Source organism: Balaenoptera physalus (assembly GCF_965194825.1).
Source record: "Balaenoptera physalus genome assembly, chromosome: 4".
In the NCBI taxonomy this organism is placed as follows: Eukaryota; Metazoa; Chordata; class Mammalia; order Artiodactyla; family Balaenopteridae; genus Balaenoptera; species Balaenoptera physalus.
The window spans coordinates 71,403,164-71,429,463 of NC_138891.1; the positions used below are offsets into that span (position 1 = coordinate 71,403,164).

At 40.7% G+C, this 26,300-nt stretch overlaps 1 protein-coding gene across 10 annotated transcripts in view; it reads right to left on the bottom strand.

Annotated features, from left to right (window-relative positions):
- Window positions 1-8,689, bottom strand: part of ATP13A4 (ATPase 13A4) — a 139,034-nt gene extending 130,345 nt beyond the window's left edge. For all 10 annotated transcript variants that reach the window (XM_082461432.1, XM_082461434.1, XM_082461430.1 and 7 more), the window contains exon 1: window positions 8,536-8,689. In XM_082461432.1, coding sequence (XP_082317558.1) covers window positions 8,536-8,598 — 63 coding nt within the window. In that variant the 5' untranslated portion in view covers window positions 8,599-8,689. The remainder of the gene's footprint in view (window positions 1-8,535) is intronic.
- Window positions 8,690-26,300: the final 17,611 nt, after the last annotated feature.

A 26,300-nucleotide genomic window follows, 5' to 3' on the forward strand; every position in this document is an offset into this window, starting at 1 on the left:
TGAGTTCTGATGGAGGGGCAGGGCTCTGATGGCCAGATATTAAGGTGAAGATACCACCCTGGCAGAGAAAGTATATAATATATTCTGTGAAGAGCAAGAAGACCACATTTTGATGATGAAAGAAAATGGAAAGTAAAAAATTGTCTCTTGGAATTGACTAAAGGAAAGACCTGCACAGTGTGACGTGGCCTCCAAGCTGAAAGATCCTTATCATGCTTGGTGATTCCAAGCTGAAGGAGAGAAAACTTGAAGGTAAATGTATGCCATAAAATTCAACCTTATTCTTCCATTAAAAGCAAGTAGAAGGAACCACTTATCTACCCAAACTGCATTCTTGGATGCTTTTGTTTTTGACCTGGCCTCAAAAATTGACCTTTCCTCACAATATCATCTTCTTTGTACTGATCCTGAGACTGGAGTACCAGAGATTCAAAATCCTGCAGCCATGGTTCCCCCAAGAAGATTCTGGAAATGCTAAGGTGATTATAGTCTCAGCCAGAGCCCTGTGTGTGCAACCACTAAAATCAGAAAGTGTTCTGGCCTGAGGGACATAATATTTCTCTGGAAATCACCCAGTCCATTTGGGCCTCTTTCTGTTCTTTTTCTGAGGGGGCATCTAGGGCATAACTGTGCTCATTGTACATAAAAGTAGCCTCAGGGTGAGGATGGATTTGAGGAGGCGATGTTCTGAGCTGCCTTCCAACTCTACCCAGCTGTGGTTTCAGGCAACTCACCAAGGTTTACATGATGGGCATCTAGAAATAGCTGTAGCCCATTTAGATACATGGTCTCACTCTGGCTAGTCTTCAAGAGGATTTGAAATAGTCACAGAGTCTTGAAACTGGTGCCCAGGAATGAATTTCCTCTGGACATATCACCAAATCACCAATTCTTTTGAAGGCTAAGTGCCTGTGCTCTGTGTCTTCTGTGGGCCTGAGGGAGCTGTAGGGTTTAGCACTGGTTAATTATTTATGAATAGATTTACTCCTTATTCCTTTATTCATTGAGTAATTAATACAGCAACTGCCATAAATTTCCATCTCCCACTTAATGTAATGTCTCCAGATATGTTCTCCTTTCCATGACTAAAAAAATCTCACAGCACTTTGAAAAAATCAGGAGTATCACTTAAATTTCTTAAGATGTTTCACAGAGATTTTATCCACGTGTTTTAAAACTTTTTAAACCATATTTTGTATGTGTGCTGGAGAGTACACCAAGAAACCATCTACATTGGTCTCTGGTTCAAACTGGTAAGGTATTATTATCTCCATCTTGTAAATGAGGTGAAATCAAAGAGAGATGACCATGATCTACTTTAATAATGGCAGAGCCAACACCACAGTGCTGGTCTCCAGACTCTTAATGTTGTGTTTCTTTCAATTATGCCCTGCTGCTTTGCAACCATTAACAACTGAAGTAGTGCATCCAAAATTAAGCAAAACCAAGAGGCAGTAAATTATCATGTTTAAAGCACAAACTTAGGCTATAGCCTTCCATTTACTTAGCCAGATGAACCTGTGCATGTCATTTAATCTCTCTGTGCCTCAGTTTCCTCATTGGTAGAAGAGAGATGCTCATCCCTCCTAGGGTTGCTGAGAGGGTTAAATAAGTTACTATATGTAAAGTTCTTAGTCCAGATCAACCGCCATATAAGTATTTGCTGTGACTATTGCCATCCCCGCTCCCAACCTGTTCCTACTTTTCCCTATGGGATTAAGTGGTAGCATCATGTTCTCCCATTGGACAAAGTAGGAACCTTAAAGCCTTCCTTAATAATTACTCATCCTGTTCACCCCTTCTCTCTTATACCACAGTCTATGGATCATGAAGTCTTTTTAATTCTAATTTTTAAATATCTCTTAAATCCATTCTTCACTCAGCATCCTGAATCTCTCACCTGGACTATTTCAAACACTCCTTCCTTGTCTTGCCTCCTCCAACCAAACTTCCTCATCCCCTGACGTAACATCCTTTGGAAAGGCAAATCCTACCGTATCATTCCCTGTTTCAAATTTTTCAGTAGCTTCCCCATTGCTTCCATCAGGTTGGCATCACATCTTTCTGACCAAGTCCAACTCAACCGTCAAAGATTCTAATTTAGTAGGCCTGGAATGGGGACCCAGGAATCTATTTTTTTGTACTCCCCAACTTGATTCTGGTATGGTTTTTTCATGGACCAACGTTTGGGAATCATTGGAAAAGATAAAATGTATACTCATTAGGATGTCTTATACAGTCCTTCAAAGGCTGGCCCCTCCAGGGAAATTAAATGCCATCTTTCCCCTTGGAGTGTTCTTTGACAGAGTTGCTACTTCTTCTGTGCTCCCACAGCTCTGTATGCATAAGTTCCACAATGATACCTATTTCAGCACACTTTCATTACATTTGCATCCCTGGTTCCACCAACTGTAGGACAGCTTCATGAGTGTGTGTCTTGTGCAGTCACACAAGGCCCTGCTTTTGGAAGGATGCTCTGCTACAGTGATCTTGAAGTTCTTAATAATTCTTGAACCAGGGATACTTCATTTTCATTTTGTACTTGACCCCACAAATTACATACTCGGTCCTGCCGACTCTACTGTGAAATCCTTGAAAATAGAAACTGTTTGCTATTCACTCGAAATCCTCTTTGGTTAGCACAGAGGACTCCTGGTACAGAGTAAGGGTTTGGTAAATATTTGTTGAGTTTATATGTGAACGGATGAAAGGGTAGAATAAGGTATCTCACAGAAAAATAGTGTAGCATGGCTAATTCACTCTGAAGAATAAGCTTTGTTTATGCCTGAGGGAGAGAGCAGTCAATTGATAAATTCACAAAATGATTGACAATCCCCAATAAATAACATAAAATTTCCTAAATTTCTCTTTAAATTTCTCAAACTGTTGCAGCCTTTGAGCCTTGTTACCTCCCTGTTCTTCTCAGAATGCAAAATTGCAGGTTAATGGGGCTTGCAATTGTGCCATCGGATATGCCCTGAGTGTTTGTGCCAAGAACTGTGCTAAATTCTGGGGGGGAGTGGGAAAGGGGAGAAGGAGGCCATAGAAAGGTGAACCAAGCAGGGCCCCTCTTCTCAAGAAGCCATTAAATCGTACTTTTCAAGAGTTTCAATCAAAGATGAGTTGACTTCATGGGAGTTCTGCAGCAATGAATCAAGAATAAAGACCCTAGACTTGGCCAGTGGCCCAGCTTCCTGAACATTTCAACTGACAAAATGTCTCAGTCCGAACACAATTCCTCCACTATGAGATCTGTGGGTTCACTAGTTAACATTGGCAACCAACTCGGAGGTGCTCATGCAGCATAATAAATAAGTGGCTATTGAGGTGGGGGGAGGTGCTTTTGCTCCCTGGTGTTAAGGAAGAAAAGGCCAACATCAGCTATCAAAGTGAGCCAAATAATTGCAGAGGACAGATGCCCCTAGCTCACGCCGAAGGCGCAACAGAACTTCCAATGTGGCAAAGGCCACACACCACCCTGCTGCTATATTGTGTGCCCATGGCACTAACTTCTTGCTGTTCCCACAAATGACTTGGAAGTTCAAAAAGAGTTTCTCTTGCTTTTCCACATTCACTAGTTTTTAGTTACCCAGTCTACTGGTTGATATAACATCAGTGATAGCATTAATATATTCTAGTAAAGAAAAAATGCTAAGAAACGTACAGCGATGTGATCAATTTCAAATTAAGGAAATGAAAAATAATTCCTCCATAAAGTATCATTTTCACATTCCAGATGAGCCAAAGTCAAAAATACTGATAATGCTCAATATTGGCAAGTATGGTAGAGAAATCAAGTATTCTCAAAAACAGACTGCTAGGGCGCTTCCCTGGTGGCGCAGTGGTTGAGAATCTGCCTGCCAATGCAGGGGACACGGGTTCGAGCCCCGGTCTGGGAAGATCCCACATGCTGCGGAGCAACTAGGCCCGTGAGCTGCAACTACTGAGCCTGCGCGTCTGGAGCCTGTGCTCCGCAACGGGAGACGCCGCGATAGTGAGAGAGACCCGCGCATGGCGATGAAGAGTGGCCCCCGCTTGCCGCAACTAGAGAAAGCCCTCACACAGAAACAAAGACCCAACACAACCAAAAATAAATAATAAATAAATAATAAATTAAAAAAAAAAAAAAAACAGACTGCTAGTCAGAGTATATTTTTGTACAACCGCAATCTTAGGGAGGGCAATTTGGGCAATGTAGGGCAATGTATCAATCAAAATTTACAACACACATCCCCTTTGATGTAGCAGTGCTTTTTCTAGGACTTTATCCTAAGGAAATGATCTGATAAATATTTTAAAACACATGCACAAAGTTGTCCATCACAGCCAAAAAAATTTAGAAATGACATAAGTGAGTAACACGAGAGATTTACTTAGTATAGCATAGTCCATCCAAACACAATTTAAACATGAAAATGGTTATGTGGAGCTGTAAATATCAAAAGGAAAATATGTCCCTAATATATTTTAAGTGTAATGAAAAGCCAGCTTTAAAAAAGAGTATAAATGGAATGACTCCATTTTTTGTTTTAAAAAAAAATATATGTATTTGTAAATAGGTGGTGTACATTCTTTTAAGAATAGATTGTGATTGTCTTTTGTTTTGGCATGGTGCATAATGCAAATAAATGGATGATACCCAAGCACAATATTCTTATTCTATTCAGACATGTATGGGGGTAAAAAGGGAAGTCTTGAAGAAATAATATGTGCTGTGGTGTGCTGGTATGTATTTAACAGCAAGCCTGCAGGTGGGGCAGGTACAAGTTCTCTGTAGCACTTACCGATTTCTGTGGCATAAATACTCCCAACATTATTCATTTCAAGCTACTAATGTGACATCACTGAATGCAGAGTTGGGAAGAGATGTACAGTAACATACCATTATGTAGTATTTCCATGATATGGATACAACAGATAAAAATAATCATAAGAGTAGAGTATAGATAATACTAAAATGTAGTAAAATATTAGAAAGTGATTGTATATGCATTTTTTATAAGTCTGGAAGGAGAGTCACCAGTATAATAATATTGATCATGTCTGGGTGGAAAGTTCATGAATCATATTTACTTCATTCTTTAGACCTTTATATGTCATTTCAATATTTTTATAGTAAACATATGTTACCTTTATAATCAGAAAAAATTTTCAAGGTTCTTTTTTTCTTTCTTATTTGCTAAAATCTAGGAAAGAAAGAAATCAGAGAACACAACTTTTAAAACAAGTCTAGCTGTAACAAAACACTTCCCCAAAAAGGAGTCTGATTTCATTAGAGTATTACTAAAGATAATGGTGAGTAAAATTTGAATCAATTAAATCATACCTTTATTCAGTCATGGTATAAGGAAATGAGCACTCAGTGTTTCTAAGGCCTTTCAAAATATAAATATGCAACATCTGAATACAAAGGAATTTGAGCTCCCAGCCCATCTTACACTCTCCCTCTACAAATAAGGACACTGGGTCCTAAGACTGGTAGATGTTTTCCAAAGTAAGCACTACAAAGCAGGTTATAAAGCAACTCAGCTCCTCTCCATTTATAAATGGTCTCTACAGCTTGTGAATAAAAGTATATATTCCTCACTTATCATTATTTAATGAGAAGAGATGACCTCATGGGGGGGTGGGTGGACAGGGTAGTATTCATTCATTTGGTTAATTGCTGAAGCCCTCACTCCTCCTATCTTTGCATAGACATCAGCTTATGCTTCTCCAGGATTTTATACTTCTTCAGACAATTCCACATAGACTGTCTTAGTTGATCCTCATAAGAGCCCTGTGAGACAGGTAAAGTAAGAAGGACAACTCCCATTTTACAGATACAAAAACTGAGGCTAGAGCAGGCAAGTGGCTAGCCCAAAGCTAGTGAGAGCCTGGTCTCTTGTTCCATTATGGTGCTGTCTGGGAGATGGTCTCCTCTTTGAGGTCTTTCAGAGGCAGTCATGTGGGTGAACCTTCTCAGAAGGTCACTTTCTCCTCTTTCCTGCCTTGTCCTCCTAACAAGTTCTTTCTTCCATTGGTTCCTATCTCATTTTGCACTTAAGGATATTACTTTCAGGTCACCTAGAGTGTCTCTTTCATTCCTGTTTTATTAGTTCTAGAGTGGAAGATAGTCCCAGGCATCATTAGTCATGGAAATATTCTGTTCTTCTTTATTTGACATGAGGGCTAAACCCTAGAACGCTGTTTTTTCTTGAAACTTGCAGTCATTTCTATCATCGGAGGAATGACTTCTGCAAAGGTCCAAAGAGTGTATATTAGAAAGCAAGAAACTGTAAACACTTTGGTGTGACACATTTCTAGACAACCTTGATTTGCTAAAAGGGATTAATGTTGAGGCTAAACAAGACAGACTGACTCAGGAAATACAAATCATGTACCACAAGAGATCCTGGGAAATCTAAGCAGATGAGATGCATCTAAGCTTTGTTTTATCAGGGAGGAAGTGTGTTCTCCTATTAAGAGTGCTATATCCTCTGCAAAAGCTGAAGAAGGCATCAGGAGGCTATGTTCAGGTCTACCAACTTAACCTATGTGGGGTCTCGGCTCCTGGTCTTCATGGTTGATGTAGACTTAGATGAGCAAATTCTCAGTGTATCAGTTTTCTCCTCTTTCAGGTGGGAAGCATAGCACCTACCTCATAAGGTGTAGTGAAAACCAAGTTAGCTAGTAGGCAAGAAACTATTGGTAAACTAAAAATTTCTAAATATATGTGGCATACATTTAAGATATCCTGCTAATTTTTGAAGCTTACTGCTCTGGGAGAAGGGAATGGAGTAATGAGTTTAAAAGGGACAGAGTGTCAGACACAGCAACAGGCAGGTGGCCAGGTTTCTCCAGGCCAAGCAGGATGGAGAGCTCAAGAGCGCATACTAATTGCTGCACCTCCACTAAGACTACCGGCCAGATGACTCCTCTCCAGAAAACACAGTGTCCTTTCCTTGTCAAAGGCCCTCTCCTAACTGGGCTTTCAGCTGCATGCAATACTAAGTTGACACTGTGATGCATTGACTGGGTGATGCTGTTATGAAGATGAACTATTAACCACACTGCTTCACTAGGATACGTAGGCTAAAGAAGGGGTAGTAGTTTCCCTTGAACTAGGAAAGCCTTGACAGAAAGTAGATGATTCTTCATGACTCTTGAATGACAAATTGTGGAAGAGAAGAAATGAGTGTGCAGGAAAAGAGTAGGTGTGTTTCCATCTGAGGATTTGAGGGAGAATTTAAAAAATCAGTAGAGGGAAGGAGACTCTGCCTTCTGGTGAAGAATATTCAAGATGAGGATCAAATTTTCAACTTAATATAGAGAATTCTCTTCATTCTCTTAATATAGAGAAAACACTCTGGAGAAATAAGGATGATATCCAACGTGGGTCAGAAGGTCATTTCTGGTGACATTTGTGTAGGGCCTAAAGGCAACTGCCATTTGGTGGTCAAACCGAAAAGAAGTAAGGAGATGGTTAAGAAAGTCACGTAAACTTGGGTGACTTTGATTCCCTTATAATTTTTTCAGCTTTGATAGCAGAAGGCATCTACTCTTGAAGGTCCAAAAAAATGTTGTTGCTATAGGAACAGGTAAGCAGATTAGACTTGAAAGACCAGTTCAGGAGCAAAGAATTTTACAGCCAGGGCTAAAGCAATTAACCAAGAAAACATTTTAAGTAAGTATCTTTTGGGTTTGTTATTTATATATTAATTCCAGGAAGATAAAAATGTTACTGTAGAATGAGAGCTTCACATTTTAACGTTTTAATTACACCATTACTGGCATAAAAGTCTATGCTTACACAATTAGCAGAACAGCCTTATTAACAGAAGTACACATTCCTAACTCTCTCTTGATTATATTGTAATTGAGAAATACAGCTTTAATTTCAGCAAGAGCATAAGAATCATCTTTGATTTTTCCTACAGTTTCTCAGATGGGAACACATCTAAATGAAAAGAGACAGTGAACTCCAGAAATTTTTCTGAGACCAATCTTTATGTAGGGAGCTACAAGTAAAATTCTAGAAGTAAAGAGAAATGCATGTAGGCTGATAATTGTTAATATTTTATATGTTTTCCCTATCCAACAGTCTTTGTGAACACAGATGTGTGAGCAGAGAAGAAGGTCAGAACCCCGGCTCCCCTCCTATTTCGCTATAGATGTGCTACTTCTTCCTATCAGGGAATACACTGCTCTCAACATTAGGGATTTGTTGAAATTATTAGACGTTTTGAACAGAACTTGCTATACTGATAAGTCTCAAAAACATATCATGAAGGGGCATTGTACTTCTCTCCCTTTCAATTTTACTTCAAAACATTCTTGATAAAAGGAATACAATATTTTCCATCCTAGCAAATTTCTGCTGTCAGAGGTTACATTTATGAGAAAGAAAGATTTCTTGAACAGTACCTTTTCTCACATAATGCCAGAATCAAATCGCAGAGAAGAGTGTGTGTATGAGTGTGTGTGTGTGCGTGTGAGTATTGGAGGCTGGGGAGTGGGAATGGAAAGAGGGGGGGAAAGTGGCTAGAATCTTACCATCTCATTCTCTTCTCCTTCATTGAGCAAAGCTTGCTGGCCCTTCTCAAAGTGGTCCCCCATGGAAAAGTGATTCCACTCCTCCCTGACCTTCTGGAGCAGATGCGTCCAGGACGAATTGAACTTGCCCAGCCACCGCCGCTCACCAGCTGACTGAAAGACTTAATGATCCTCCAGGTTAAAACTCCTTCTGGAGCACACACCTTCTTTGAGCAAATGACAGTACTTAGCAAACTGAACTCCTCCTACGAGCCACCCTCTGCGTGGAGGAATTTCTGCAGGCTCCGGGCTAACTGCATTCTCTCTGAGCAGCTGTCTCAAAGGAGGCTGCTCCCATGCTGATCTTTTTGTGCCCAACATACAGGGAAAGAACTCATTGCCTGCACAGCGCCTGCCAGCAGAAGACATCTGACTGCAAATCCAGCGGGACAATGCGGAGTTGGCAGGACCTCTCCGAGGAGAGGGGAGCGGGCACAAGGACTCCCAGATTTATTCACGAGGAACGGGGGTGGGAAGGAGGCTAACAGAGCTGCAGAATTTATTTGATTAATGAAAGCCCTAATCCATCAGCTTTTAATAGGATCCTCGTTCATTTTGCTTACCAAAGGTACAAATTGTGACTAATCCTCTTCAAAAGGTATTTAAAATCGCATTCCTCTGTGTGCAAAACACATCGCACTTAATGTGTACGTGGAATTGTTTACTTTTTTGAGAGACTTGCAGAAAAAAAACCAAAGGTATAACCAAGCTATTCTGTGCAGTCTCCTCTCACTAAATACTGGTGGTTAAACTCTTAAGGAGTCTAGACTCATTTTTTTGATTTTTTCACACATTCATTCAAGACACATTATTTGAGCGTAGGGACTACATACATAAATCAAGTCATATTTGCCACCCTCAGACGGATGTAGAGCTTCAAATATGCAAACAAATGTGATAAAATGTGGTTAGTTATCATGGGAGCTGGAACAGAAGTCTAAGATAACTGTCAGAAGTCCCAGAACTGTGGAGGGGAACACACATCCCTGTCCGCTCTGGAAAAAAAAAAAAAAATCTAGCTGCTCATCTGCGCTGGCCTCGCCATGTGATCATTTAACCTACAAGAACTGGTCTTCTCATCCAGTAATTGGAGGAATTGAATGAGGGCTTGGGGAAATGTATCGTACAGCACTGATCAAGGGCTGTTGTTATAATTAAACTAAACATCCAGTTTAACAGCAGTCAGTAGAGCACAGTGTTTAAGGGCATGTGCTCGGAATTTGGAGGGCCTGGGTTCAGATTTGGACTTTCCTAGTTATGCCACCTGCGGATAACAAGTTTCATAAGCTCTAGAAGCCTCCATTTGCTCACATGTAAAATAAAGATGATAACAGAACTTACCTCCTAAAATTGTTATATGAGGGACAGTGCCCGGGAAACAGTATGTGTTCAATAAAGGAGAGGTATTTTTACCTTCACTGTGTCCACTCCCTCTCCTTCAAGCTATGCACAAATGTTGGCACTGATATTCCCAACCTGATATGAAAAACCCTAACAAGACCAAGACTAAAGTGTGTGTGTGTGTGTGTGTGTGTAAAACATTGAGCAAATGGTAAAGTATAACTAAGATAAACATTAAAAAGTAACCTATTGTAATATTAATTACTATATTATACATACATGCAGTTCTCTGAATTTCTAAAAATTATCAGCACACCTAACCACGTCAATAACCATTTTATCACAAGATCAAAATATGAGGAGTATGAGGTTTCTTTTTAGGGGAATGAAAATGTTCTGGAATTAGATAGTGGTTATGGCAGCAAAACTTTGTGAATATACCAAAACTCACTGAATTGTATACTTTTTAAAAGGGTAGATTTTATGAATGTGAATTATATCTCAATAAAAAATTATGTCTCAAAAAAAGTAACATTTTAGAGCTCTAACAGGAGTCATTTAAATATTTAGCAGAGAAAATAGTAAAATAAGAAGATTTTAAACTTTATCTCAACTTATGGGGATTGAGGAATGTTTGTATGTGAAGTGGTAAAACTATACCAGTGCTAGTCGGCAAGTGAGAAAGAAGTGCTTCATTCTATTGCCTATAACTGGTAAGTCCTGCACTGTTTCCTTCTGGCTGGGTTCCTGAATAAACTTGGCAATTCCTGCACCACTGTGGGGTTAAGATGACTGTGTAATTTATTAAGAATCTCAGGGAAAACTGCACATGAACTTACCTCATTAAACAGATCTGGTTACGCCGCAACAATATTTAAGCCAAACTTGAATAGAAAAGTAATTCCCTAAGAACGTAAAAAATGTTTATGAAAACTAGGAACCAATAGAAAATCATTTCAACAGCATGGTCCAGGAGAATGAGGGCTTTGAAACCGTGTTTCCTCACATCTCTCCGAAAGTTCTAATGGTAAAATGTCCCAGTGCCTCTACAGCCACATGGCTTGTGGACAACCTCCTTCCTCGTGCAGCACTGTGAGTTCGCAAGCATGAATGTACCCAGAAACAGAGCTAGATTCCACTGAAAAGGAAACACTTACAGAACATGTCCATATACCAGACACTATTCTGAGCATTTTACACACACATTCACAATCCTTACAATGGTCTCTGTAGTCAGTAGTATTATGATCCTCCCCACTTAGCAGACATGGAAACACCAGCACAGAAAATAAATAATTAGTGAAGAGTGAGTATTTGGCCATGGCAATGCAGCTCTCCCAGTCCATGACCCTAGTTACTAGGCTAACACGGCTACTACAGGTTCATTTGGCATAATCAAAGTGCTCTGTGAGGGATGTTACATCTGTATGACCAGGAGAGCCTCTTGGTGAAGGGAGCATTTGAGAAGGGCCTTGAAAACAGACAGAAAAGACTTCAATAGGTGGAGTGCTGGGGCCTACACTGGAAGTGAGCCATAGGAAAGAGCATCTAAAGCAAGGGAGCCATCAGAAGGAGGAACACACGGGCTGGTCCAGAATAAGTCCATCACCTTTGCTGCAGCCAGGGTGTGTGTGAAGGAATAAGGGAGTGAGATATGGCAGGAAATAGAGATCAAGATCATTACGTGGAAGTCTTGAATTTGAGGCCTGAGTCTGGGCTTAATACAATGAGTAGTGATGTCAGTAAAGACAAACTGATGTAAATTTGCATATTTTTATGGATCAGGCTGTGTTTAAATATCACACAAATCATTGCACAAGCAAGTTCTGAAGTAACCCAGTCTTTGTAAACAATATTATGTGTATATAGACAGTTTCTTTGAACCCTCTAAGTTAAATCTTCTACTTCCCTTTAGAACATTGTTTGAAAGTTAATTATTATTTATCAAATAAATGTTAATGTAAAATAAATTTCAATAGACTTTTTTTTAGAGCACTTTTAGGTTCACACCAAAATTGAGCAGATGGTACAGAGATTTTCCATATACTCTTTAGAAACACACATCCTTCCTACCCCATTGGCGTCCCCCCACCAGAATGGTATATTTGTTACCAATTGAACCTACATTGATTGACACATCATTTTTACTCAAAAAGTCCACAGTTTACATTGGAGTTCACTTTTCGTGTTGTCCATTCTGTGGGTTTTAACCACTGTAGTATCGTATAGGGTAGTTTCACTGCCCTAAAAATTCTCTCTGCTTCCCCATTCATCCCTAACCCTCCCATGACCCATGGCAATCGCTGATTCTTTTACTGTCTCCATATATTGTTGCCTTTTAGAATGTCATATAGTTGGAATCATACAGTATGTTGCCTTTTCAGATTGACTTATTTCGCTTAGTAATATGCACTTAAGTTTCTCCTTGTCTTTTCCTTGCTTGATAGCACATTTCTTTTTAGAGTTGAATAATAGTCCATTGTCCGGATGCACCACAGTTTATTTATCCATTCACCTACTGAAAGACATCTTGGTTGCTTCCAAGTTTTGGGCACTATGAAAAAGGCTGCTATAAACATTCACGTGCAGGTTTTTGTGTGGACAAACGTTTAGGAACAAAAAATTTAATAATCAGGGCTAAAGCAATTAACCAAGAAAACAATTTAGGTAAATATCTTTTGGGTTTGTTATTTATAATCAACTCATTGGATTATGTCATCAGGGACTTGTAAATTAAAATAACAATGAGCAATCACTACACACGTATTAAAATGATCGAAATCTGGAACACTGACAATATCAAATACCAGCAAGGATGTGGAGCAACAGGAATTCTCATTGCTGATAGGAATGCAAAATGGTACAGTCACTTTGGAAGACAGGTTGGGAATATTTCACAAGATTAAACCTCTTACCATATGATTCAGTGATCATGTTCCTTGGAATTTACCCAAAGGAGTTGAAAGTTTATTATTTAAATCAGTCTCTCTTTCCCTTAATTTTGCCTGTTCAAAATTTCTATTCTACACTATATGTGCCTCACAGGGTGTGATATGACATGGTGAGAGTAGCAGATGTGGATTTGGTGTGGTCTAAATTCGAACCTTGGGCTTCCCTGGTGGCGCAGTGGTTGAGAATCTGCCTGTCAATGCAGGGGACATAGGTTCGAGCCCTGGTCTGGGAAGATCCCACATGCCGCAGAGCAACTGGGCCCGTGAGCCACAAGTACTGAGCCTGCGCGTCTGGAGCCTGTGCTCCGCAACAAGAGAGGCCGCGATAGTGAGACGCCCGCGAACCACGATGAAGAGTGGCCCCTGCTCGCCGCAACTAGAGAAAGTCCTCGCACAGAAACGAAGACCCAACACAGCCAAAAATAAAAATAAATAAATTCGAACCTTGACATTTTGCTGAGAGAGACCATTCATTCATTTAACACTTATTTGATTAACTTCAGTGTGCCAAGACTTGTACTAGATGAAGAACGTAAATTAATAAAATACACCCTGGAAGAGCTAAGTCTATTAAGAAGCAAGACAAACACCAAAATATGAATTCCAAAAGAAGTGCTAATCACAAAGGAGTGGCAGAGGAAGTTCAGGTAGAAAGTTAGGCCAGGAAGACTCTATGGATGTGGGAAGTTCTATGCCAGCCTAGATAAATGGAGATGGATGGAGGAAACGTTTCTAACAAAGAAGACTGAAAACAAAGGCCCAGGGGAGGACCTGCAAGTGAGCCCATTCTTGGGAATCTGAATAATATGCATATATTGATAACTTAGAATTGAGAGGAATGCCCAAGAGGAAATGTTGCTTCAGCCATTCCCTCTCAAATATTCCATCTCAAATAAGAATGGAAAAGAAAAAAAGAGAAGAAAACTAAAAATTAGCTACCTCTTTTCTGATCTGGTATCTCAACTTGCTTTCATTTATCCCAGGAGCATCTCTGCTGCCCTGAGCACCTCTCATCCTCTTTGGGTGTATATAATAAATGCTAAATGGAAATAATGGCATTTCTGGTTTCTGCTGGGACTGTGGGGATGAGGCTACTTCACATACCTAACCCATTTAGATAATGTGAAGATAAGTGGTGATAATGTTTCATCATATGTTAATTTCCACCTTTCATCTGAGAACTCCACAGCCTGTTACAAACACTATTCCTTGAAACATTTCTATGGAGTATGAAGATGAGTAGTATTATTGTCCCCACTTGAGAGCTGTAGGAACTGAGTCACAAAGGAGTCACAAAGACCTGTCCAAGGTCATGTGTCCTCAACATGGAGTGGAACCCGAAATGAGCACAATGTCTCTGCTTGTCGTCATTGGCAATGAGCTGCCTCAAACTTCCTCTTCAGTCCTCCTTCCTCAAATCTGGTTATTTGCCAAGTGCTTGAGATCTTTAGTTCCAGAGCTTTATCTAAACTCAAGGTTTTATTATCAATTATCCTAATCTGCATTCATGCATAATCTGTGGATGACACTGGAGCAAGCAAAGATGTGATGTGTCGAAGAGGACTTACCTGCCTCAAGGTGGCGATGTGAAGTTTCATTGAATTAATTAACATTTGTGAAACATTTAGCAACCCCTAGATGAAAGGGTCTAATATAAAGATACAGGGCCTCTCCATTAATTACAGAAGAAAAGAGCAGGTTACCACTGTCTCTACTGCTCAGAAGCATTGCTCTCAACTACCCCTGCTTGGCACTGGGTTCTGACCTTCTTTAGGGTGACTTGGGGGGGCCCATTGGTCCACCTTCAGAAGAGCCCCCTTTTTGTAAAAAAAAGCTTTTTGTAAATAACTTTCTGTTATTTACAAAAATAAAAAATATAAAGCTCCTCTCTGGAGGTAAGGCAGCTTCCCTTCTGTGAAGCGTATTTTAGTCGGCAACTATTATGACAATCCCAGATCATTAAGGACAGTCTACAAAAACAAAAGCCAAAGAGTAAATTCTCAGGCAGAAACTTCATGCCAGTGTACTTAATTTTGAGAACTTCTAACCTGAATTTTTTTTTTTTTTTTTGGCCACACTGCAGTGCATGTGGGATCTTAGCTCCCCGACCAGGGATCGAACACACGTCCCCTGCATTGGAAGTGCGAAGTCTTAACCACTGGACTGCCAGGGAGACCCTTAACCTGAAATTTTGAATGTACAAAACAATGCATGTTAAGGTATAACTATTAAGAATCACAGACTGTTACAGCTAGACTGAACCTAAGAAATTACTAAATTACCTTCACTGTTTCTCAGGTGAAGAAAAAGTTCCAGGAAGACTGTATAATGATTTTCCGAGGTCACAGTCTATGAGAGGTGGGCCTCAAATAAAGAACTCGTCTTATATAAGGTACTTTACACTGCACCATATTTCTACCCACTTTTTGTAAAGGAATCAGAATAGGATTCTTTGAACAGTCTCTCTAGCATATTTAAAAGAGGATTTCATTTGGAATGTTCTATTTAAATAGAATGTTTGCAGAATCCACTAATTGTGTAAAGTCAGAGCCATATCACAGAATTGTAGGGTGTATCCAACTACTTAGGCAAGATAGAGAGGATGTGGAGAGGATGTGGACACACCCAATGGAGTAAATATCTGTACTTGGGGAACTGATGGAATTACAGGTGCTAACAAAGTAAGTTCAGTCTAGCAGTTGAACTTTATGGCAATCTTTGCTTACAGCTCAGGAGAGCAGTTGGCCAGGAGAAGGGAGGCCATAAGACAGAAGTGGAAGGGACTCTGTGCTCCCAATGCAGGGGACTTGGGTTCGATCCCTGGTCAGGGAACTAAGATCCCACATGCTGCGTGGCACGGCCAAAAAAAAAAAAAAAAGACAGAAGTGGAAACATTTCCAACAAGCAGTTAAGTCCAGCCATGAGGAATATGGGGCAGGTGATATTTGGAAATCCAAACAGGAAGCTGGCTCTGGAGTCTGTCCTCTAGTGGCCAAGCCCAGCCAGAGACTTTGGGCCTGGGGCAGTGTTCCAATTCCGGGTAGGAGCCTGGCAAGAGAAAGGCTAGTCCTTACTCCTAGGAAGGATCTGGGGGTCGAGGCAGGCTGCCAGACAGGAACTTGGGAACAGTAGTACCCACAGGGGATCTTATGTTTGGGAATTAGGCAGAAGCCCAATTTGCAGAATCAGGACACTGCCTCCAGTCAGACTGGTGGGGAGTGTGACTTGGGGCTGAGCAGTGGAGAGTGAGGCTGGGCTGGGTTTGGTACCCCTGCCATAGGATGACCCAGGAACAGGGCTGAGCCTCCTAGTGGGAATCAAGAACAGGTCCTTGCTGGAGATGGAGAGAGAGAGGCAAAACTGGGACTGGCTGTTGGGGCTTCCTGTTTACCATCCTCCCTTATGTCCACTTTAGGATGACTTATGCTAGTTATCACTTTCATCATTCATCAGCAACTAAGACCCTTGCACAGATGGGAGGACACTCTCAAGTGGATCAACCAGTGATATCTGGGGAGGGAGAAGAGACTGAAATGAACGCCTCATGAAGTTCAGAGCTTTTATTTGTTCATCTTACATATGTCTTCCGATGCACTAAGCAAATGGGTGATGGAAAGTGTTATTTCCTGATGGGAACACGAGTGGAAATTGGAATTGATGCACTCCCAGTACTCAGACCCGCCCCTGCATGGCACGGCATCAAAGGAGGCTCGCTGAGGTCTTTAGCTCTCCCAAACCCTCCACTAACACTGCCCAAGCATCTCAAGTTAACAATCTAAGGAAAAAGTGAGTTTGCCATGCAAATGCAACTTTAAAATAAGTCGCCCAGCTTCCAGCTCGATCTCTGTTCTAATACAGGTGTTTAGGGGCTGTCACTGTCTTGTCACTGCCCTCCTGTGCAATGCTCCATGAAACAGCACTTTCTTCCCACGTCTGCCACAGGAACGTCCCTATACCTCTCCTCACACTGGGAACTAAGTGGCTTTTTCTCCCTGTAGTCTTTCTCTGGCCCCAGGACACTTGTCATTGGCTGCCTGCTTTGTTGTTGCTATGTTTGTTTATATCCCATTCATTCTACAGGGGGCACCTAGAAGAGCAGAAGTTCTATACCAGGGGTGCCTGTCGGTTTCCTGGGAACACTTCTAGACTCCATGCAGCCTCCCAGGCCAGACCTACTGAATCAGAATCCCTGGGAGTGGAAACACAGCATCTACACTTTTGGCAAGTAGGGTTATGTTGTGCTTGTACCACTTATTTTAAAAAAGGAAAATAAAAAATAAGGTAGATCTATTGTCATGGCAAGCTGTCTATGATACATAAACTGCCAAGTTAAGTTATAGAACACTATGTGGAACATAATCCTGTTTTTGTAAAAGCAGAAAATATATATATTTGTGTGTGTGATGTGATGTATTCGAAGGTATTTAATCAAAGAAATCCTTGGACCTGGGATTTTAGCCACTGTTTCCTGTTCCCCTCGGCCACTCACCTCCCAAATCCTTAATGCACTGAAATTAGTTTCAGCCATAGAATCAGATAACTTATATCATGAGTCTACCATGTAAGAGTGATGGAAAATTTGACAAGTTACTGAATTACCTTAAGCTTCAGTTTTTCATCTGTGAAATAGAATGCTACTACTACTCTATTCTAGGGGGTGCTTGTAAGGATAAATAAGACAAAGTATACATGCCCAGTCTAGTGTCAGACAAATTATAAGAATATTTTTAAAGGAAAGATTAGTAGAAGTTGAAGATAACTGTACTTGGGAATTTTTCTTCCCTAAAAACATTTTTATATGGAATACATGTATATATAAATACAAAACATATTTATAAATATTATTTGTATATTTATTCCATATACATACATAAAATTGGAAAAAAGACAATTGAATAATTTTATTTTAGCAGGGAAGGGCAAGATAGGGGTACAGGATTAAGAGATACAAACTGCAATGTATAAAGTAGATAAGCAACAGGGATATGTTGCACAGCACAGGAAAATACAGCCATTATTCTGTAACAACTTTAAATGGAATATAATCTATAAAAATACTGAATCACTATGCTAGACAGCTGAAACTAATATAATATTGTAAATCAACCATACTTCGATAAGAATAAATAAATAATAAAATAATTTTATTATTCTTTCTAAAATAAACACAAACAAATTGATTGTTTGGTTGAAGGATATCAGTCTATTAGGACGAGAGCATTCAGAGCAGGCCAGGCTAAGCCAGAGACATCTGAACCCTGGCCACTGAACCTGCCTACCTGGGCCTTGCTGTGGGCACTGCTACCTGCCACCTACAGGCCTGGTCCCAGACTGTGTACTCTGTAACAATAGCTGCATGGCTTTTGGCAGATTGAAGAATCATCCAAATATCCAATTACCTGGGCAAAATACATATGGGAGGGTTAACAAGCTGATAAGAGAAACTCAGCTATGTCCCATGAAATGCATTTGCAGAAACTCATAAAGGTGCTTGAAGAAGCACAAGTTGGTCATTTTCAAGTATCTGACTGCTTGTCATATAGGATGGGAATGACACTGATCTAGTGAAGCCAAGGGAAGGACTAGTATTAACAGGGAGAAGCTGCTGCCTAGTGGTTACAAGTTAGGGCTTCAGTCCTCTTGATTGTGGTGATGGTTTCACAGGTGTACACTTGACATATTTTATACTTTATATGTGCTCAGTTTATTGTAATCCAATTATACATCAATAAAGTAAAAAGCATATGAGCCTTTATGTCCAGTGGTTTGGCTCCAATTATTGCCTTGCCACTTACTATCAGTGTGATCTAAAACAAATTCCTTAACCTCGGGACCTTCAAGATGGCAGAGGAGTAAGACGTGGAGATCACCTTCCTCCCCACAAATACAACAAAAATACATCTACACGTGAAACAACTCCTACAGAACACCTACTGAATGCTGGCAGAAGACCTCAAACTTCCCAAAAGGCAAGAAAATCCCCACATACCTGGGTAGGGCAAAAGAAAAAACAGAGACAAAAGAATAGGGACAGGACCTGAATCTCTGGGAGGGAGCTGTGAAGGAGGAAAAGTTTCCACACACTAGGAAGTCCCTTCACTGGCGGGGACAGGGGGTAGGCAGGGGGAAGCTTCGGAGCCACAGAGGAGTGTACAGCAACAGGAGTGCAGAGGGCAAAGCAGAGAGATTCCCGCACAGAGGATCAGTGCCGACCAGAACTCACCAGCCTAAGAGGCTTGTCTGCTCACCCACCGGGGCGGGTGGGGGCTGGGAGCTGAGGCTCAGGCTTTGGAGGTCAGATCCCAGGGAGAGGACAGGGGTTGGCTGCCTGAACACAGCCAGAAAGGGTCTAGTGTGGCACAGCTAGCCGGGAAGGAGTCTGGGAAAAAGTCTGGATCTGCCTAAGAGGCAAGACACCAATGTTTTGGAGTATGTGAGGAGAGGGGATTCCTTCCCCATCTGCCCACAGAAGGCAGAGCACCGCCTAAAGGAGCTCCAAAGACGGGCACAAGCCATAGTTATCAGCTCGGACCCCAGAGACGGGCGTGAAACACTAACACTGCTGCTGCAGCCACCAAGAATCCTGTGTGCAAGCACAGGTCACTATCTACACCACGCCCTCCCCGTGAGCCTGTGCAACCTGCCACTGCCAGGTTCCCGTGATCGAGGGACAACTTCCCCAGGAGAACACACGGCATGCCTCAGGCTGTTGCAACATCACACCAGTCTCTGCCGCCACAGGCTCACCCTGCATTCCAATTATGACTACTGTACCCCTCCCACTTTGTGACCTGAGTGAGCAAGGGCCCCATGATCAGCCCCTGCTTTAACTCCCTCCTGTCTGGGCGGGGAATAGATGTCTGAGGACAACCTACACACAGAAGTGGGGCCAAAACCAAAGCTGAACCTCAGGAGCCGTGCAAACAAAGAAGAGAAAGGGAAATCTCTCCCAGCAGCCTCAGGAGCAGCGGATTAAATCTCCACAATCAACTTGATATACCCTGCATCTGTGGAATACCTGAATAGACAACGAATCATCCCAAAATTTAGGCGGTGGACTTTGGGAGCAACTGTAGACTTGGGATTTTTTTGTCTGCGACTGATTTGTTTCTGATTTTTATGTTTTAGTTTCGTTTTCAGTGCTTGTTATCATTGGTGGATTTGTTTATTGGTTTGGTTGCTTCTTTTTCTTTTTATTATTATTATTATTATTTTTACTTATTATTTTAATAATTTTTTTATTCATTATTTTTGTAATTTTTTTCCTTTCTTTTTTCCTCCATTTTCTTCTGAGTCATGTGGATGACAGGGTCTTGGTGCTCTGGCCTGGTTCAGGCCTGAACCTCCGAGGTGGGAGAGCCGAGTTCAGGACATTGGACTACCGGAGACCTCCCAGCCCAACATAATATTAGTCAACGAGAGCTCTCCCAGAGATCTCTGTCTCAGCGCTAAAACCCAGCTCCACCCAATGGCCAGCAAGCTGAGGTGCTGGATGCCCAATGCCAAACAACTAGCAAGACAGGAACACAACCCCACCCATTAGCAGAGAAGCTGCCTAAAATCATACTAAGTTCACAGACACCCCAAAACACACCACCAGACGCGGTCCTGCCCACCAGAAAAACAAGATCCAGCCCCACCCACCAGAACACAGGCACCAGTCCCCTCCACCAGGAAGCCTACACAAGCCACTGAACCAACCTCACCCACTGGGGGCAGACACCAAAAACAACGGGAACTATGAACCTGCAGCCTGTGAAAAGGAGACCCCAAACACGGTAACTTAAACAAAACGAGAAGACAGAGAAATATGCAGCCGATGAAGGAACAAAGTAAAAACCCACCAGACCAAACCAGTCTCAGACACCTCTGGGACAACACTAAACACACCAACATTTGAATTATAGGGGTCCCAGAACAAGAAGAGAAAAAGAAAGGGTCTGAGAAAATATTTGAAGAGATTATAGTTGAAAACTTCCCTAACATGGGAAGGGAAATAGTCAGTCAAGTCCAGGAAAGACAGAGAGTCCCATACAGGATAAATCCAAGGAGAAACACACCAAGATTCATATTAATCAAACTATCAAAAATTAAATACAAAGAAAAAATATTAAAAGCAGCAAGGGAAAAGCAACAAATAACATACAAGGGAATCCCCATAAGGTTAACAGCTGATCTTTCAACAGAAACTCTGAAAGCCAGAAGGGAGTGGCAGGACATATTTAAAGTGATGAAAGGGGAAAACCTACACCCAAGATTACTCTACTCAACAAGGATCTCATTCAGATTTGACAGAGAAATTAAAACCTTTACAGACAAGCAAAAGCTAAGCGAATTCAGCACCACCAAACCAGCTTTACAACAAATGCTAAAGCAACTTCTCTAAGCAGGTAACACAAGAGAAGGAAGAGACCTACAAACACAAACCCAAAACAATTAAGAAAATGGTAATAGGAACATACATATCGATAATTACCTTAAATGTAAATGGATTAAATGCTCCAACCAAAAGACATAGACTGGCTGAAAGGATACAAAAACAAGACCAGTATATATGCTGTCTACAAGAGACCAACTTCAGACCTAGGGACACGTACAGACTGAAAGTGAGGGGATGGAAAAAGATATTCCATGCAAATGGAAATCAAAAGAAAGCTGGAGTAGCAATTCTCATATCAGACAAAATAGACTTTAAAATAAGGACTACTACAACAGACAAAGAAGGACACTACATAATGATCATGGGATCAATCCAAGGAGAAGATATAACAATTGTAAATATTTATGCACCCAACATAGGAGTACTTCAATACATAAGACAAATGCTAACAGCCATAAAATGGGAAATCGACAGTAACAAAATAATAGTAGGAGACTTAAACACCGCACTTTCACCAATGGAAAGATCATCCAAAATGAAAATAACTAAGGAAACACAAGCTTTAAATGACATATTAGACAAGATGAACTTAATTGATATTTATAGGACATTCCATCCAAAAACAACAGAATACACTTTCTTCTCAAGTGCTCATGGAACATTCTCCAGGATAGATCACATCTTGGGTCACAAATCAAGCCTTGTTAAATTTAAGAAAAGTGAAATCATATCAAGTATCTTTTCTGACCACAACGCTATGAGACTAGATATCAATGACAGGGAAAAAAGTGTAAAAACTACCAACACATGGAGGCTAAACAATACGCTACTAAATAACCAGGAGATCACTGAAGAAATCAAAGAAGAAATAAAAAAATACCGAGAAACAAATGACAATGAAAACACAATGACCCAAAACCTATGGGATGCAGCAAAAGCTGTTCTAAGAGGGAAGTTTATAGCAATACAATCCTACCTCAAGAAACAAGAAACAGCTCAAATAAACAACCTAACCTTACACCTAAAGCAATTAGAGAAAGAAGAACCAAAAAACCCCAAAGTTAGCAGAAGGAAAGAAATCATAAAGATCAGATCAGAAATAAATGAAAAAGAAATGAACGAACCCGTAGCAAAGATCAATAAAATTAAAAGCTGGTTATTTGAGAAGACAAACAAAATTGATAAATCATTAGCCAGACTCATCAAGAAAAAAAGGGAGAAAACTCAAATCAACAGAATAAGAAATGAAAATGGAGAAGTAACAACTGGCACTGCAAAATACAAAGGATCATGAGAGATTACTACAAGAAACTATATGCCAATAAAATGGACAACTTGGAAGAAACGGACAAATTCTTAGAAAAGCACAACCTTCCGAGACTGAACCAGGAAGAAATAGAAAATATGAACGACCAATCACAGCACTGAAATAGAGTTGTGATTAAAAATCTTCCAACATGGGCTTCCCTGGTGGCTCAGCAGTTAAGAATACGCCTGCCAATGCAGGGGACACAGGTTCAAGCCCTGGTCCAGGAGGATCCCACATGCCGTGGAGCAACTAAGCCCGTGCGCCACAACTACTGAGCCTGTGCTCTAGAGCTCACAAGCCACAACTACTGAAATCCACGTGTCTAGAGCCGATGCTCCGCAACAAGAGAGACCACCAGAATGTGAATCCTGCACACTGCAAGGAAGAGTAGCCCCCACTTGCCGCAACTGGAGAAACCCCACATGCAGCAACAAAGACTCAACCCAGCCTAAATAATAAAAAGGTGAATTTACTGTATATAAATTATACCTCAATAAACCTGACTTAAAAAAAAGAAATCTTCCAACAAACAAAAGCCCAGGACCAGATGGCTTCACAGGTGAATTCTATCAAAACACGTAGAGAAGAGCTAACACCTATCCTTCTCAAACTCTTCCAAAATATAGCAGAGGGAGGAACACTCCCAAACTCATTCTTTGAGGCCACCATCACCCTGATACCAAAACCAGGCAAAGATGTCACAAAAAAAGAAAACTACAGGCCAATGTCACTGATGAAAATAAATGCAAAAATCCTCAACAAAATACTAGCAAACAGAATCCAACAACACATTAAAAGGATCATACGCCATGATCAAGTGGGGTTTATCCCAGGAATGCAAGGATTCTTCAATATACACAAATCAATCAATGTGTTATGCCATATTAACAAATTGAAGGATAAAAACCATATGATAATCTCAATAGATGCAGAAAAAGCTTTCAACAAAATTCAACAGCCATTTATGATAAAAACCCTCCAGAAAGTAGGCAGAGAGGGAACTTACTACAACATAATAAAGGCAAACCCACAGCCAACATCATTCTCAACGATGAAAAACTGAAGTCATTTCCTTTAAGATCAGGAACAAGACAAGGTTGCCCACTCTCACCACTGTTATTCCACATAGTTTTGGAACTTTTAGCCACTGCAATCAGAGAAGAAAAAGAAACAAAAGGAATCTAAATCAGAATAGAAGAAGTAAAACTGTCGCTGTTTGCAGATGACCTGATACTATACATAGTCCTAAAAATGCTACCAGAAAACTACTAGAGCTGATCAATGAATTTGGTAATGTAGCAGGATACAAAATTACTGCACAGAAATCTCTTGTATTCCTATACACTAACAACAAAAGATCAGAAAGAGAAATTAAGGAAACACTCCCATTTACCCATTTACCAGTGCAACAAAAAGAATAAAATACCTAGGAGTAAACCTACCTAAGGAGACAAAAGACCTGTACTCAGAAAACTATAAGACACTGATGAAAGAAATTAAAGATGATACAAACAGATGGAGAGATATACCATATTCTTGGACTGGAAGAATCAACATTGTGAAAATGACTATACTACCCAAAGTAATCTACAGATTCAATGCAATCCCTATCAAACTACCAACGGCATTTTTCACAGAACTAGAACAAAAAATTTCACAAATTGGAAACACAAAAGACCCCGAATAGCCAAAGCAATCTTGAGAAAGAAAAATGGAGCTGGAGGAATCAGGCTCCCTGGCTTCAGACTATACTACAAAGCTACAGTAATCAAGAAAATATGATACTGGCACAAAAATAGAAATATAGATCAATGGAACAGGATAGGAAGTCCAGAGATAAACCCATGCACATATGGTTACCTTATCTTTGGTAAAGGAGGCAAGACTATACAATGGAGAAAAGAAGCCTCTTCAGTAAGTGGTGCTGGGAAAGCTGGACAGCAACATGTAAAAGAATGAAATTAGAACACTCCCTAACACCATACACAAAAATAAACTCAAAATGGATTAAAGACCTAAATGTAAGGCCAGACGCTATAAAACTCTTAGAGTAAAACATAGGCAGAACACTCTATGACATAAATCACAGCAAGATCCTTTTTGACCCACCTCCTAGAGAAATGGAAATAAAAACAAAAGTAAACAAATGGGACCTAATGAAACTTAAAAGCTTTTACACAGCAAAGGAAACTATAAACAAGACGAAAAGACAACCTTCAGAATGGGAGAAAATATTTGCAAACAAAGCAACTGACAAAGGATTAATCTCCAAAATATACAAGCAGCTCATGCAGTTCAATATCAAAAAAAAACAACCCAATCCAAAAATGGCCAGAAGACCTAAATAGACATTTCTCAAAAGAAGATATACAGATTGCCAACAAACACATGAAAGGATGCTCAACATCACTAATCATTTGAGAAATGCAAATCAAAACTACAATGAGGGGCTTCCCTGGTGGTGCGGTGGTTGAGAATCTGCTTGCCAATGCAGGGGATACGGGTTTGAGCCCTGGCCTGGGAAGATCCCACATGCTGCGGAGCAACTAGGCCCGTGAGCCACAACTACTGAGCCTGCGCGTCTGGAGCCTGTGCCCTGCAAAAAGAGAGGCCGCCATAGTGAAAGGCCCGCGCACCGCGATGAAGAGTGGCCCCCGCTTGCCGCAGCTAGAGAAAGCCCTCGCACGAAACGAAGACCCAACACAGCCAAAAATAAATAAATAAATAAATAATCCTTCCCTCTACTTTAAAAAAAAAACAAAAAACTACAATGAGGTATCACCTCACTCCAGTAAGAATAGCCATCATCAAAAAATCTACAAACAACAAATGCTGGAGAGGGTGTGGAGAAAAGGGAACCCTCTTGCACTGTTGGTGGGAACGTAAATTGATACAGCCACTATGGAGAACAGTATGGAGGTTCCTTAAAAAACTAAAAATAGAACTACCATACAACCCAGCAATGCCACTACTGGGCATATACCCTGAGAAAACCATAATTCAAAAAGAGTCATGTTCCACAATGTTCATTGCAGCTCTATTTACAATAGCCAGGACAAGGAAGCAACCTAAATGTCCATCGACAGATGAATGGTTAAAGAAGATGTGGCACATATATATAATGGTATATTACTCAGCCATAAAAGGAAATGAAATTGAGTTATTTGTAGTGAGGTGGATGGACCTAGGGTCTGTCATATAGAGTGAAGTAAGTCAGAAAGAGAAAAACAAATACCGTATGCTAACACATATATATGGAATGTAAAAAAAAAAAAAATTGTTCTGAAGAACCTAGGGGCAGGACAGGAATAAAGACGCAGACGTAATGAATGGACTTGAGGACAAGGGGAGGGGGAAGGGTAAGCTGGGACGAAGTGACAGAGTGGCATGGACATATATACACTACCAAATGTAAAAGAGCTAGCTAGTGGGAAGCAGCCACATAGCACAGGGAGATCAGCTCGGTGCTTTTTGTACACCTAGAGGGGTGGGATAGGGAGGATGGGAGGGAGACGCAAGAAGGAGGGGATATGGGGATATATGTATACATATAGCTGATTCACTTTCCTATACAGCAGAAACAAACACACCATGTAAAGCAGTTATACTCCAACAAAGAGGTTAAAAAAAAATTCCTTAACCTCTAATAAATCTCTTGTAGTTGATAAGAAGTCAGGTGAGATAATGCATATAAAGTGCTTAGCACAGAGTCAATGTGGCAAAAATTTGCGTAGGAGCCCCCTAG